The sequence below is a fragment of the Symphalangus syndactylus genome, chromosome 9 (genome assembly GCF_028878055.3).
Source record: "Symphalangus syndactylus isolate Jambi chromosome 9, NHGRI_mSymSyn1-v2.1_pri, whole genome shotgun sequence".
NCBI lineage: Eukaryota > Metazoa > Chordata > Mammalia > Primates > Hylobatidae > Symphalangus > Symphalangus syndactylus.
Window position 1 is genome coordinate 62,610,599 of NC_072431.2, and position 15,917 is coordinate 62,626,515.

At 53.1% G+C, this 15,917-nt stretch overlaps 1 protein-coding gene across 4 annotated transcripts in view; it reads right to left on the reverse strand.

The window, feature by feature from the left end:
• GTF2IRD1 (GTF2I repeat domain containing 1) overlaps positions 1–15,917 on the reverse strand; it is a 151,334-nt gene that overhangs the window by 59,661 nt on the left and 75,756 nt on the right. For all 4 annotated transcript variants that reach the window (XM_055292844.2, XM_055292846.2, XM_055292843.2 and 1 more), the window contains exons 9-14: positions 15,161–15,344; positions 9,955–9,980; positions 8,819–8,927; positions 6,934–6,971; positions 6,342–6,422; positions 5,152–5,241 (exon numbers count right to left, since the gene is read on the reverse strand). In XM_055292844.2, coding sequence (XP_055148819.1) covers positions 5,152–5,241; positions 6,342–6,422; positions 6,934–6,971; positions 8,819–8,927; positions 9,955–9,980; positions 15,161–15,344 — 528 coding nt within the window. The remainder of the gene's footprint in view (positions 1–5,151; positions 5,242–6,341; positions 6,423–6,933; positions 6,972–8,818; positions 8,928–9,954; positions 9,981–15,160; positions 15,345–15,917) is intronic.

The following is a 15,917-nucleotide window of genomic DNA, read 5'->3' on the forward strand; positions in this document are numbered from 1 at the left end:
CTAAGCCATGCACTGCCGACGTCAGGCCAGATAGCTGGGGAATGGCAGGCCAGGGGGCCCCAACTCTGAAGCATGGCGTCCACTCCAATGGGATCAGGGACCCCGATTCCATACAGGTGCCTACCCTGGCCTTCACACGAAAGCAGGCTGAGATCATTTTGCGTGCATCTCCCAAGCTAGACACTGAGGACATGTGGGTACAAGACAAAGTCCTCGGCTGGGCGCGGTGGCTCACGCCTGTAATCCCAGCACTTTGGGAGGCTGAGGTGGGTGGATCACTTGAGGCCAGGAGTTTGAGACCAGCTTGGCCAACATGGGGAAACAGTGTCTCTACTAAAAACACAAAAATACAAAAATTGGGTGGGCATGATGGCGCATGCCTGTAATCGCAGCTACTCGGGAGGCTGAGGCAGGAGAATCGCCTGAACCTGGGAGGCGGAGGTTGCAGCGAGGTCATGCCACTGCACTCCAGCCTGGGCAACAGAGTGAGACTCCGTCTCAAAAACAAACAAACAAACAAACAAAAAAACCTCCAGGTGAGAATACAAGGGACAATTTGTTTAAAATAGTCATCACATGAGTTAGCACACAGATTAAAAACATACAAAGGGTAGATGCTAGGAATACTAGTGATTGCCTGAGGAGGATGTGATTGGAGCTTTTTCCTTCGTGTGTTACATAGTTTTTTGTTTTGTTTTAACAGACAGGGTCTTGCTCTTGCCCAGGCTGGAATGCAGTGGTGCAATCACAGCTCACTACAGCCTCAACCTCTTAGGCTCAAGCTATCCTCCCTCCTCAGCTACCTGAATAGCTGGGACTACAGGTAGGTACCACCACATCCAGCTAATTGTTTTATTTTTTGTAGAGATGGGGTCTTGCTCCGCTGCCCAGGCTGGTTGTAAACTCCTGGGATCAAGCAATCCACCCGCCTCAGTCTCCTCAGTAGCTGGAACTAGAGGCATGTACCACCACGGCTGGCTGCTTTTAAAAATTTTTTGTAGAGACAGGGTTTCGCCATGTTGCCCAAGCTGGTCTCGAACTCCTGGGCTCAAGCGATCCTCCCACCTTTGCCTCCCAAAGTTCTAGGATTACAGACATGAGCCACTGTACCTGCTCAATGTGTTACACAGTTCTGTATCATTTAACTGTTTCATATCGTACATGTGTAAACAGACAAAGCACACACATGCAAAATCCTCTAATTCATGGTGGTCTTGGACATCTCAGAATTTTCTTTTTTTGTTGTTGTTTTGTACTTTTTGAGACAGAGTCTCACTCTGTCACCCAGGCGGGAGTGCAGTGATGCAGTCTCAGCTCACTGCAACCTCTACCTCCAGGGTTCAAGCCATTCTCCTTCCTCAGCCTCCTGAGTAGCTGGGATTACAGGTGTGTACTACCATCAGAATTTTCTTTTTCTTTTTCTTTTTTTTTTTTATTTTTCTAGACAGAGTTTTGCTCTTGTCACCCAGGCTGGAGTGCAATGGTGTGATCTTGGCTCACTGCAAACTCTGCCTCCTGGGTTCAAGTGATTCTCCTGCCTCAGCCTCCCAAATAGCTGGGATAACAGGTGCGCACCACCATGCCCAGCTAATTTTGTATTTTTAGTGGAGACGGAGTTTCGCCATGTTGGCTAGGCTGGTCTCGAACTCCTGATCTCAGGTGATCCACCCGCCTTGGCCTCCCAAAGTGCTGAGATTATAAGCGTGAGCCACTACGCCCAGCCAGAATTTTCTTAATTCATCAGGTTTGACTGGGGTGCCTGGGAAGGAGCCCTGCATGGGAAACATGTTTTCCAGCCCAAGGCTGTGTGACCTTGGGGAGGTGGATGAGCCTTGCTGAGCCTGTGTTCTGCTCTGTGAAACAAACAGCAATGATGCTGTGCTCATCCAAGGCCCCCAGCCCTGCAGTGCCACCCAGCCTCTGGCTGTGAGTGCTGCATGGAGGCTTCTATGGTGTTTTCTAAGGCCACTGCAAACCCAGCTGGGCACTGTGCCAGTTCCTTAGCCGCCACGCCATGCTGTCATCTCAGCCTGAGCTTGGTGTCAACCAAACTCTCTGGATAGCTACACCACAAACTGTTGTCAAGTCTGGTCATGCCCAGTTTGTGCTGGACAAATCATATTTTTTTCTTCATTACCAAAGTATTAGAAGTGCATCATAACTGATTTAGAAAATAAAAAAGGCAAATCATTTTGCCTAACACTGCTACTGTTTGGCTATCCCCTTGTTCTTCCCCAGTGATTACGTTTGCAACACAGTTGTAAGCAAAGCACAATCAATTTTTCTTCTTTTGCTTAGTGTTACATCCTAAGCATCCTTCCTTGTTGCCTTTTTTTGTTTATTTGTTTGTTTTTGAGATAGAGTTTCACTCTGTTGCCCAGGCTGGAGTGCAGTGGCATGATCTCGGCTGTAAACTTCGCCTCCCAAGGTTCAAGAGGTTTTCCTGGCCGGGCACGGTGGCTCAAGCCTGTAATCCCAGCACTTTGGGAGGCCGAGGTGGGCGGATCACGAGGTCAGGAGATTGAGACCATCCTGGCTAACACGGTGAAACCCTGTCTCTACTAAAAATACAAAAAATTAGCCGGGCGTGGTGGTGGGCGCCTGTAGTCCCAGCTACTCGGGAGGCTGAGGCAGGAGAATGGCGTGAACCCGGGAGGCGGAGCTTGCAGTGAGCCGAGATCGCGCCAGTGCACTCCAGCCTGGGGGACAGAGAAAGACTCCGTCTCAAAAAAAAAAAAAAAAAAAAAAAAAAGAGGTTTTCCTGCCTCAGTGTCCCAAGTAGCTGGGACTGCAGGTGCCTGCCACCACGCCCAGCTAATTATTTGGTCTTTTTAGCAGAGATGGGGTTTCACTAGGTTGGCCAGGCTGATCTTGAACTCCTAGCCTCAGGTGATCTGCCCACCTCGGCCTCCCAAAGTGCTGGGATTATGCAGTCTTCAGTCTTCATGCCCGGCCTATTTTTGTTTTTTTTTGAGATGGTGTCTTGCTGTGGCACCCAGACTGGAGTGCAGTGGCACCATCATAGCCCACTGCAGGCTCCAACTCCTGGGCTCAATGGATCCTCCTGCCTCAGCCTCCTGAGTAGATGGGACTACACATAGGTCCTACCGTGCCTGTCTGATTTTTATCTATCTATCTAATCTATCTATCTATCTATCTATCTATCTATCTATCTATCTATCTATCTATCTATCTATTTTGAGGCAGAGTTTTGCTCTGTCGTCCAGTCTGGAGTGCAGTGGCAAAATCTTGGCTCACTGCAATCTCTGCCTCCTGGGTTCAAGTGATTCTCCTGCCTCAGCCTCCTGAGTAGCTGGGACTACAGGCACCCGCCACCACACCCAGCTAATTTTTGTATTTTTAGTAGAGAAGGGGTTTCACCATGCTGGCCAGGCTGGTTTTGAACTCCTGACCTCAAGTGACCTGCCCACCTCAGCCTCCCAAACTGGTGAATTACAGGTGTGAGCGAACGTGCCCGACCTATTTATTTATTTTAAGATAGGGTCTTGCTCAGTGGCACCATCACGGCTCACCACAGCCTCAACCTCCTGGGCTCAATCAATCCTCCCACCTCAGCCTCCCAAGTAGCTGGGACTACAGGCATGCACCACCAGGCCCAACTAATTTTTGTATTTTTTGTAGAGATAGAGTTTCACCATGTTGCCCAGGCTGGTCTCAAGCTCCTGGGCTGAGGCAATCCTCCTGTCTTGGCCTCCCAAAGTGTTGAGATTATAGGTGTGAGACACTGTGTCAGTCAATTAAAAAAAAAAGTCTTGTAGAGATGGAGTCTTGCTATGTTGCCCAGGCTGGTCTCGAACTCCTGGCCTCAAGCAGTCCCCTCACCTTGGCCTCCCAAAGTGCTGGAATTACAGGCGTGAGCCACCTTGCCCTGCCTATTTTACTTGTTTGCTTACTGTTTATCTCTCCACACGAGGATGTGTACCCCAGCAGGTGGGGACACCTGTATGGTCCACTGCCTTTTCCATAGCCCCTTACGCAGGACCTAGTACACAGCAGGTGCTCAATAAATATTTGTTGAGGCAGGGTGTGGTGGCTCACGCCTATAATCCCAGCACTTTGGGAGGCTGAGGCAGGAAGATCATTTGAGATCAGAAGTTCGAGACCTGCCTGACCATCATGGTGAAACCCCGTCTCTACTAAAAATACAAAAAAAATTAGCCAGGCGTGGTGGCGGGTGCCTCTAATCCCAGCTACTCAGGAGGTTAAGGCAGGAGAACTGCTTGAACCCGGGAGGCGGAGGTTGCAGTGAGCTGAGATCGCATCACTGCACTCCAGCCTGGGCGACAGAGTGAGGCTCCATCTCAAAAAATTTAAGAGATGGGTCTCTCTATGTTGTCCAGGCTGATCTTGAACTCCTGGCCTCAAGTAATCCCCTTGCCTTGGCCTCCCAAAGTGCTGGGGTTACAGGCATGAGCCACCTTAGCCTGCCTATTTTACTTATTTGCTTACTATCCATCTATCTCTTCACAGGAGGATGTGCACCCCAGGAGGTGGGGACTTCTGCTTGATTCACTGCTTTGTTTCCAGCCCCTTACACAGGACCTGGTACACAACAGATGCTCAATAAATAGTCGTTGGATAAACGGACAAATTAATCCCAACAGGTGGCTCCTGGGAAGCATGCTGGGCCTTGTTAGAAATGGAGCCTATGGCCGGGCATGGTGGCTCATGCCTGCAATCCCGGCACTTTGGGAGGCCGAGGCAGGTGGATCACCCGAGGTCGGGAGTTCAAGACTAGCCTGACCAACATGGTGAAAGCCTGCCTCTACTAAAAATACAAAATTAGCCGGGCGTGGTGGCGGGCGCCTGTAATCCCAGCTACTCAGGGGGCTGAGGCAGGAGAATCTCTTGAACCCGGGAGACAGAGGTTGCGGTGAGCCGAGATCGCGCCACTGCACTCCAGCCTGGGCAACAAGAGTGAAATTCCGTCTCTAAATAAATAAATAAATAAATAGAGCCTACTTGAGGTTTCCAAAAGGAACCCAGCCTTGGATTAGGGTCAGGCATATATTTCCTCTACTACAGATGGCTGACACCAAGAAAAGCCCGGGGCCTGCCTGGCCCACCCCTTTCCGTTTGCACCCTGGAGAGCTGAGTCCCAAGCACCACCAGCCCAGGTCCATTTCTTACCTGTCAGCATCTCCATCCCATAACCAGAATCCTCCGATGGCAGGTGCCCAGGCATCGAGTCTGTCATTTCCTCAGAGGTTGGCGAGGGGTCTGAAGACAAAACTCCAAATGACATGGGTGTCTTCTGCCTGTCATACTCCTGTCACAGTCCCTCAGGGACCACCCAGCCCAGTCTCCCCACAGACAAGGGTCCTTTTCTTTCTCTCTCTTTTTTTTTTTTTGTTCAAGATGGAGTCTCACTCTGTCACCCAGGCTGGAGTGCAGTGGCGCCATCTTGGCTCACTGTAACCTCCGCCTCCCAGGTTCAAGTGATTCTCCTGCCTCAGCCTCCCGAGTAGCTGGGACTACAGGCGTGAGCCACCACGCCTGGCTTGCTTTTGTATTTTTAGTAGAGATGGGGTTTCACCGTGCTGGCCAGGCTGGTCTCTAACTCCTGACCTCAGGTGATCCACCCGCCTCGGCCTCCCAAAGTGCTGGGATTACAGGCGTGAGCCACTGCGCCCAGCCATTTCTTTTTTTTGAGATAGGTTCTCGTTCTGTTGCCCAGGCTGGAGTGCAGTGGTGGGATCACAGCTCACTGCAGCCTCCAACTCTTGGGCTCAAGTGATCCTCCTGCCTCAGCCTCCTGAGAAGCTACACCGACAGGCACACACCACCACATCTGGTTAATGTTTTGTATTTTTTGTAGAGATGGGGGTCTTGTTATGTTGCCCAGGCTGGTCTTGAACTCCTAGCCTCAAGCCATCCTCCCGTGTCAGCCACCCAAAATGCCGGGATTACAAGCATGAGCCACTGTGCCCGGCACCCTCTCGGCTTCTAACAGTCACCCCATACTGAGGCTCCAGCGCCCAAATCTACCCTCTCCTCTGAAGATGTGGAAAATGAGACTTGGCAGGGGGTAGGGTCCAACTCAGAGCCTCACACTCATGCCTTTTTCTTCTCTCCAGCCTCACAAATCCCAGGGAGGTGAAGTTTGAGGGGACCTTCTGGAACGTCAGAGCTGAGAACACTGATTCGCAATGCAGGGGGCAGATGTGGCCAGAAAAAGCATTCACAATACACTGATGGCTCTCAGAATCCATGGAGAGAAACAGTGGCCTGGAGGCCTCTTCTTCACCAGGGCAGACCCTCGGGAGGCTAATGGTACGGCCCTGATTTCTGCAGGGGTTGGTCAGATGCCCATCCCTTACCTGGGACGGTGACCTGAATGATGTCCAGATCCTCTGGCTCAATTTTGATCGGCCTCAGCCCGCCCAGCTCCCCGGAGGTTCCTGCAAGGTGGAAAGGAAGGATCCTGTCAAGTCTGGCACAAGCCTGACTGGGCAGAGTGAGTCTTTCCAGAACATTCTGGTGTCTGTAACTTGTTATTGAGGCCCTGCCTAGGACAAGTCATGTCGGCCCCCTGGCTCCTGCCCAGACTGGAACTGGAGGTCAGGGGAGCCCTCAGGCCAGGCTTAGGGGCTCCAATTTACAGACCTGGTGACTGAGGCCCCCCAGAGGGGAGGCTGCTGGGCCAAGAACCTGGAGCCTGGGTCTGGGCATCGACAGGAGGCAGTGGTGGCATCAGCCAGCACCCAGCTGTCTGTGTCCTCGACCCCAGTAAGCTCCCAGCATGCCTTGCACCTCCGCGCTGCGAGGCCTGGGGGATGCAGGTGGGCAGAGGAGGCTCGTTAGCACTCCAGGCTCATGGGCTGAGTTGAGCTCCTCCCCAAGGCTGCCGGGTAGGGCTGGTGGTTGCCCTCCTGGCCCACGACACACATAGTGGGCCCTGTTCCTTCTCACCTGGCCCGCAGTCTTCAGACATGCTGCCCTTGTCTGACCTGTGAAGGGAAGCAGGAAATGACACCTGTCAGCCAAGTCCAGGGCCACCCTGCCCCAGCCTTGCCCCTCCGGGCGGTCGGGGCCCACCACGGTCGCCACTGCAGAAGGCATCTCTGTCCCCATCAGCCCCTGGCCCTCCAGGATGGTGCTCCCCACCTCCACCAGGGAGACAGATTCCCCGTGCCCTGTCTCAAGGGACCACAATCTCCAGGGGTGGCCGAGCCAGGCGCCTGCTCACTCTCCTGGGGTGAACCATCTGGGGATCCCCCTTCCTTACCATCTGGGAGCTCTGGGGCTCCTGGGCTTGGCATACTGGGGGTTTTGATCACTGCTTGTGGGGGACTGAGACCTGCAGGGCCTGGAAAGTGTTAAGAATCTGGGGAGGGGGCTGGAGAATGAAAGTGGCAGGAACCCTGGGACAGATGATTTGGTTAATTCCCTCCCTCCAAGAGAACTGCAGGGAGAAGCCTGATATGATGTGGGGATTCTGGGATAAACGGCCCACCCCTGCCCCTAAGAGGTCAGAATGTGCTTGGGGGGTGTTGGTGGATGGTAGCCAAGCTGAGTGCTGGGGGCAGGGTCTGGTGGGCACTCAGGACAGGCATCAGACCTGGGGTTGGTATGTATGTACACATGTAGGTGTGTATGTGTATGTATGTATGCATCCAAGTTTGTTTTTTTTTTTTTTGAGACGGAGTCTTGTTCTGTTACCCAGGCTGGAGTGCAGTGGCACAATCTTGGTTCACTGCAACCTCCGCTTCTGGGGTTCAAGCGATTCTCCTGCCTCAACCTCCCAAGTGGCTGGGACTATAAGCATGTGCCACCATGCCTGGCTAATTTTTTTTTTTTATTTTTAGAAGAGACGGGGTTTCGCCATGTTGGCCAGGTTGGTTTCAAACTCCTGATCTCAGGTGATCTGCCTGGCTCAGCCTCTCAAAGTGCTGGGATTACGGACGTGAGCCATCACGCCCAGCTACATGTTTGTATTTTTGAAACAAGGTCTTTACTCTGTTGCCCAGGCTGGAGTGCAGTGGTGCGATCATAGCTCACTGCAGCCTTGACCAACCAGGCTCAAGCTATCCTCCCACCTCAGCCTCCCAAGTAGCTGGGACCACAGGTACCAGCCACTACGCCCAGCTAACTTTTTACTTTTTGTAGAGACAAGGGTCTCACTCTGTTGCCCAGGCACTACTCACTATGTTGAGTAGTCTCAAACTCCAGGGGTCAAGAGATCCACCCACCTTGGCCTCCCAAAGTGCTGGGATTACAGGAGTGAGGCACCAAGCCCGGCCTGGTGTGGGCGTGTATTTATTTTGAGACAGAGTCTCGCTCTGTCACCCAGACAGGAGTACAGTAGTGCAATCTCAACTCACTGCAACCTCTCCCTCCCAGGTTCAAGCCATTCTCTTGCCTCAGCCTCCCGAGTAGCTGGGATTACACATGTGCACCACCACACCCGGCTAATTTTGTGTTTTTAGTAGAGATGGGGTTTTCACTGTGTTGCCCAGGCTGGTCTCGAACTCCTGACCTCAAGAGATCCACCCACCTCGGCCTCCCAAAGTGCTGAGATTACAGGTGTGAGCCACCACACCTGGCCTAGTGCGGGCATTTAGAGGCTTCTGAGAGAGGTGACATCTGGCTAGATGTTGGGGGTGGGACAGTTCTCTAGGTGAGAGTTCTCTAGGCAGAGGGAAGTAGGTGGAGTCTGTTTTCCCTTGCCCTCCCTTTGCACCTTCAGGGGTGGTGGTGTGGTGGGAGCCGCCCTGGGTCTCCCCTTGCAGGTAACACTGCCTCAGCCCAGAGCAGGGCTGGCTGTGGGCCTCCGGGGCCAGGGGCAGGGCCTCACCGAGCATTCCCAGCAAGGTCAAGGACGGTGGCCCTAGAGACCTCTGAAGAGGTGTCCTCTGGCGGGCTGGCTGGCTCCAGCTTCGTGGTGTCTTTGGTAAACTTGTTCCCTGTGGGGAGAGTCAGGGAGGTCAGGGTGAAGGCCCTCTGGCCTCCTCTTGCTGCAGGGTCCCTGGGCAAAGGTCTCCATATGTGAAGCTGGGGGAATCCTGGGGATAGGGCCTGGCCTCTGCCCATCCTTGTGGGTGCCATGTCCAGCCAACAGCCAGGAATGGGTCCTGGGGAGAGACTCTGCTGCCAGAAGGAGGAACAGCAGCCCTGGTGCCAGAGGTGGCCAGAGATTTGGGAGAGCAAGGGGCAGGAGCAATGGGAGGCAGCAACCAGAGATGGTTCTTCTGCCCTCCAACACACTATGGGGGAGGAGCCCTCAGAAAAGGGCCGGGGTTTCCCCACGGCTGCATCACAGGACCAGGCACTCATTTCATCGTGCCAGGAGCCCAGAGGAAGGCGCTCATATCATCCTCATCTCACACATGAGGAAACTGAAGCCCACAAGACCTTGCCCAAAGTCACAGAGCTGGTGGGAGGCGGGACTGGAACTGGGGTGCCAGGATCACCCCAAGATCCATGATGCTTTTGCTGCCCCAGGAAGAGCCCGCATCTTCCTCCTGGGACAGGTGTGCTGGCCCACGGGCCACTGTATGAGCTCTGGAGTCACACTGCTGGGCATGCAGCAGGGACCCATGCTCACCAGCTGGGCTTCCGTTCGTCTGTCTGCACGTGAGGATAGGAGTGGAGCTACCTTCATAGGACTGTTGGAATCAGATTAAAATAAAATATGCTGGCAGCTTCAAAGACAGCGTGGTACAGGTTCAGGTTCACCAACCTGTCACAGGCTAGCATCTAGCATTAGTACTCTCTGTCCAGGGCATTTGAAGCTGGGAGGGGTTGTCCTGACAGTCTGTCAGCACCTAGGAGCCCGGGACCCATTTCTGTCCCAGGACACAGAAGCCACAGCCCAGCCTCCCTCCCTGCCTGAGGGGAGGCGCTCAGGAGGACCAAGTCCAGGGCGGTGGCAGCTCGGGTTCTATTGGGGAACCAACCTGGAAACTTCAGAACTAGATGGTCCCCACATACCTGTGAAAATTCGCTCATCAAACATCCTGGGGAGAGAAGAGAGACAGGCATGAGAATGGTGCAGGCTGGAGGACTCTCCCGGGGCTCGGGGAGATGCCTCCAGGTTCCCTTTGGTGACGGTCCCTAAGTGACACATGCACAGCTACAGACCTGGGCACCCGGCAGACACGCAGGCAGGAGAGGGCATGTCCGGAGCCTCAGAACATCCCAAACCGTTTTATTTTTATTTTTATTTTTGGAGACAGAGTCTCACTTTGTCGCCAAGGCTGGAGTGCAGTGGTGCGATCTCGGCTCACGGCAACCTCCGCCTCCAGGGTTCAAGCGATTCTCCTGCCTCAGCCTCCTGAGTAGCTGGGACCACAGACGTGCACCACCATGCCCTGCTAATTGTTGTACTTTAATCAAATTAATTAATTAATTTTTTTTTTTTGAGATGGAGTCTTGCTCTGTCGCCCAGGCTGGAGTGCAGTGGCGCGATCTCGGCGGGGAGTGGGATCTCTCAGTGTGAAAACAGAAGTCATTGTCAGCCTCGCTCCCCCAGCTCTGCCTCCCATGACTGGCGTTTTTGCCTCTGTTCTAATTTCCTGCTGGGCTCCCCATGAACCTCCGCCTCCCGGGTTCAAGGGATTCTCCTCCCTCAGCCTCCTGAGTAGCTGGGATTACAGGCGTGTGCAACCACATCCGGCTAATTTTTGTATTTTTAGTAGAGATGGGGTTTCACCATGTTGGCCAGGCTGGTCTCGAACTCCTGACCTCAGGTGATCCACCTGCCTCAGCCTCCCAAAGTGCTGGGATTACAGGCATGACCCACGGCACCCGGCCTATCCCAAACCATTTTTGCACAGCCAGGGAAAGCATGGGCCAACCCCTGGGGCAGTCTTGGAGGGTCTAATCTGCTCACAACGCCCTGGGGGCCTCTTCTGGCCCCAGGTGAGTGACTCAAGCCCATTTCCCACCAGCACCTACTCTGAATGACTTGTTCATTTATCCTGAGGGCTTTTGCCCAACTTCTCCTGCGTCTTACTCAGTGACAGGCACAGGACGGCACAAAGCAGAGTTGCCAACCAATCGCGGCAGCACAAGGTGAACCATGGGACCCTTTTTTTTTTTTGAGTTGGGGTCTTGCTTTATCACCCAGGCTGGAGTACAGTGGTGCAATCATAGCTCACTGCAGACTCGAACTCCTGGGTTCAAGCAATCCTCCTACCTCAACCTCCCAAGTAGCTGGGACTACAGGCATGCGCCACCAATGCCAGCTAAGTTTTAAATTTTTTTGTGGAGACAGGGTCTCACTATGTTGTCCAGGTGAACTCCTGACCTCAAGTGATCCTCCTGCCTCAGCCTCCCAGAGCGCTGGGATTACAGACAAGAGCCACTGCACCTGGCCTCGTGGGACCCTTCACAGGTGTCTTAGAAATCAAGGGGGCCCAAGCAGTGAGTGGCCAGCCCTTCCCTTAGGCAGGGAAGCAGGAGAGACTTTGCAGGGGAGAGAGCAGTGAGCTAGGTGAGGTGACTGGAGGCTGGAGGTGGAGCTGCACAGCCTTCAGTGCTGTCCTGAGGCACCTGGCCTCTACCCTGTGGGCAACAGGTGCTCCAATGGTCATGACAAGGTCAGATTGTCAGAGAATGTCTTGGAGGAAGGGAGGCTGGGCACCCAGGGGCCCATTTAGGGACCCAAGCCATCCAGGTGAGATGCATGGAACCAGCCGGGCATGGTGGCTCATGCCTATAATCCCAGCACTTTGGGAGGCCCAGGCGGGTGGATCACCTGAGGTCAGGAGTTCGAGACCAGCCTGGCTAACATGGCAAAACCCCGTCTCTACTAAAAATACAAAAACTAGCCAGGTGTGGTGGTGCATGCCTGTAATCCCAGCTACTCGGGAGACTGAGGTAGGAGAATCGCTTGAACCTGAGAGGTGGAGGTTTCAGTGAGCCAACATGGCACCACTGCACTCCAGCCTGGGTGACAGAGTGAGACTCCATCTCAAAAAAAAAAAAAAAAAAAAGATGCACGGAACCTCTAGCCAGGAAAACGAGGATGAAATAAAGGTCTGAGAGTCTGAGAGGGCGGGGCTGGGCTCACACACCCTCCCGCCTCCAGGACTGGCGTTCTGGCATTCTTTCCCTTCTAACCTCAGTCCCACCAGGGTGGTGCCTGGTGGTGGGTCAGGGGCCCTCAGGCAGCTGATTATGGAGGTACAGCTTCCCTGCCATGGAGTGGCTGGACCAAGGACAGAGCCTTGGGCTCTAGGGAGAATGTAGGAGGAAAGAAGGGATGTCCCAGCCTGCATACCTGACAATGTCCAAGGGAGGATCCAGCAGGAAATTAAAACAGAGGCAAAAACACCAGTCCTGGGAGGCAGAGCCGGGGGTGCAAGGCTGACGGTGACTTCTGTTTTCACGCTGGAGGCCCCACTCCCCTGCCACTCCTGAAGGCCCCCACACATCTGGATCCACAGGCCCAGAGGCAGCCTCAGGGAATAATTTTGGGGGAAAACTGGCTTCCTTTCTGAGGCCTGCTTCCTCAGCCCCACCCAGTGATGGAGACACAGCCAGCACTGGTTGTTGTTTTATTATTGTTTTTAGAGATAGGGTCTGGCTCTGTCACCCAGGCTGGAGTGCAGTGACGTGATCATAGCTCACTGCAGCCTCCAACTCCTGGGCTCAAGTGATCCTCCTCCGTCAGCCTCCTCAGTAGCTAGGACTACAGGTGCATACCACCAGGCCTGGCTATTTATTTTATTTTTTGTAGAGATAGGGTCTCACTATATTGTCCAGGTTGGTCTCAAACTCCTGGCCTCAAGCAATCCTCCTGTCTCAGGCTTTCCAAGTGCTAGGATTACAAGTGTAAGCCACTGTGCCCAGCCTGCAGTTTTATTATTTACAGTTTTATTTATTTATCAGGGAGAACAGGGTCGGGGAGAGGTGGGTTCGAGACAGCATCGGGGACTTACACCATTCCCTGGGGGGGGCATTGGGGGTGGAGGCAGATGTCAGGGAGCAGTCAGATGCCCTCACGGGCTGCCCGGACTGGAAGGCCCACATGATAGGCACTGACCAAGGGGTCTGGCCAGCCTCTAAGCACAGTTCTGAGTTCTAGAAATCTTCTCCAGATACTTTCTCCTCCTAAGTTCTGGCTTAGCTAGAACCAATATATCTGCCCCTGAGATGTGAACCCACAGCCCTGGGGGATTCTATTGTATCCCAGTAGAAATACGGACATGAGAAGTAGGAGGCCAGAACTTGGCATGAGTTGGGGTTGGGGTGGAGGTGGGGGCAGAGAGCTGTACCACCCATAACAAGACCCTCAGGCCTTGTAGAAAGCACCTCTGACTCCCAGACAGTGCATACCCTGCAGATACCTGGGCCAGGGCAGAGACTCTACTTCCCGGCTCCCCCCACTTTTTTTTTTTTTTTTTTTGGAGATGGGGTCTCGCTATGTTGGCCAGGCTGGTCTTGAACTCCTGGGCTCAAGTAATCCGCCCACCTTGGCCTCCTAAAGTGCTGGGATTAAAGGCCGTGAGCCACCGTGCCTGGTCCCTGGCTCCTTTTTAAGCCCTCTTCTCTCCTGACTCACTTTTGCCAGGATGATCTCAGATGGTTAAATGATGAGGCTGGGGTGTGTAATAGAAAAAAATGTACTTGGAGGCTCTGAAGCTGTAGCCACTGTTCTAAGCATTTCATCCACATCTGGTCATTTACTCTTCGATCAATACTATGAGGCACGGACAATTATCAGGCCTGGTTTTTCTACGTTTAATTTATTTATTTAGAGATGGATTCTTGCCGTCACCCAGGCTGGAGTGCAGTTATGCCATCTTGGCTCACTGCAATCTCTGCTGCCCGAGTTCAAGCCATTCTCATGCCTCAGCCTCCCGAGTAACTGGGACTACAGGTGTGTGCCATTACGCCTGGCTAATTTTTGTATTTTTAGTAGAGACGGAGTTTCACCATGTTGGCCGGGCTAGTCTCGAACTCCTGACCTCAGGTGATCCACTCATCTTGGCCTCCCAAAGTGCTGGGATTACAGGCATAATCTAGGCCACCATGCCTGGCCTATTTTTTATTTTTTGAGATGGGGTGTCACTCTGTCGCCCAGGCTGGAGTGCAGTGGCACGATCATAGCTCACTGCAGCCTCGAACTCCTGTGCTCAAGTGATCCTCCCATCTCAGCCTCCAAGTAGCTGGGACTACAGGCACCTGCCACCATGCCTGGCTAACTTTTTAAATATTTTGCAGAGATGGGGTCTCACCATGTTGCCTGGGCTGGTATCAGGCCTGGTTTATGTAAATGAGGCACAGAGCGGTTAAGTAACTTGCCCAAGAATGCCCAGGTCGGAAATGTCTTCAGGTGCACCGATGCACTTAATGATGTTTTAATTCACGAGGGAAATGAGGTCAATGAAAAAACACCTCATGCTTGTTAAACATCTGCTACATGTCAGGTGTGTTTCATCCACTTTTTCATTTTATGTTAGGAAAACTTGGGTCGGGGGGGCCATCATTGTCCCTTTTCCCCACCCTTTTTTTTTTTTTTTAAGAAACAGGGCCTTGCTTTGACACTCAGGCTATGCAGGCCTGGGCAATATAGCAAGATCCCATCTCTACTCAAAAAAAAAAAAAAAAAAAAATTACCAAGTGCCTGATTAGGCCAGACACCATGCCTGCATTTTCCATTCAATCCTCAGAAGGCCCAGAAGGAAGAGGCCACACAGCTATGCAAGGAGCTATAACAGAATTCTCTCCCAGACCCGTCTGATTCTCTTTGTTAAGTTAGCGAACCATTCATTCTGCCCCTGCCCCATCATTGCCTCCCCAGGCCCCTGCTTATCCCAGATGCCCCAAAACCCAGAGCCCAAGCCAAGCCCGGAGCGGAAGGCCAGTCCCCTACGCCCACCTGCACCTCTTTTTTTTGAGACAGACTCTCACTTTGTCACCCAGGCTGGAGTGCAGTGGTGTGATCTTGGCTCATTTCAACCTCTGCCTCCAGGGTTCAAGAGATTCTCCTGCCTCAGCCTCCCAAGTAGCTGGGATTATAGGCACCCACCACCACACCTGGCTAATTTTTGTATTGTTAATAGAGACGGGGTTTTGCCACGTTGACCAGGCTGGTCTCGAACTCCTGGCTTCAAGCAATCCGCCTGCCTTGGCCTCCTAAAATGCTGGGATTACAGGCATGAGCCACTGCGCCCAGCCCCACCCGCACCTCTTAATGATGAAGTGGATGCTATGACGCTCCTCCAGGATCCGCTTCAGCTTGGGGACTCCATAAGTGCAGGGGCGCTTGAAGGGGATCTTGTCCGGGATGCCCACGATCTCCACAGCCTCCGGGTCACAGGCAATCTTCCGGTAGGGCACGGGGACCATGTGGTCCAGGCCCAGGGCTTCCGCTGGAAAGACAACCAAATGGCAAGACTGAGTGTGAGACAGGCTGCTGGACGCACGGGAGCTGGGGACTGCGGTCACCATCACCTCCCACTGTCCCCACTCCACCCTGGTCATGTAGCGGCCAGAGGGATCCTGCAGAAATGTCAAAATCATGTCACTTTTCTATTAGGAAATTGGCTGGGCTGGGTGTGGTGCCTCATGCCTGTAATTCCAGCACTCTAGGAGGCTGAGGTGGGCAGATGGCTTGAGCCCAGGAGTTCAAGACCAGCCTGGACAACACAGCAAGACCCCATCTCTGCAGAAAGTAAAATATAAAAAGCCAGGTGTGGTGGTGCATGCCTGTGGTCCCAGCTACTCGGCAGGCTGAGGTGGGAGAATCACTTGAGCCTAGGAGTTCAAAGCTTCAGTAAGCCAAGATCATGCCACTGCACTCTAGCCTGGGCAACAGAGTGAGACTCTGTCTCAAAAAAAATAATAAAAAATGTCCAGTGGCTCCCATCTCATTTGGTGATAGCCAAAGTCCTACCTATGTGACTTCATCACCTCTGACCTCATCTGCCCCCTTCATGCCTTTG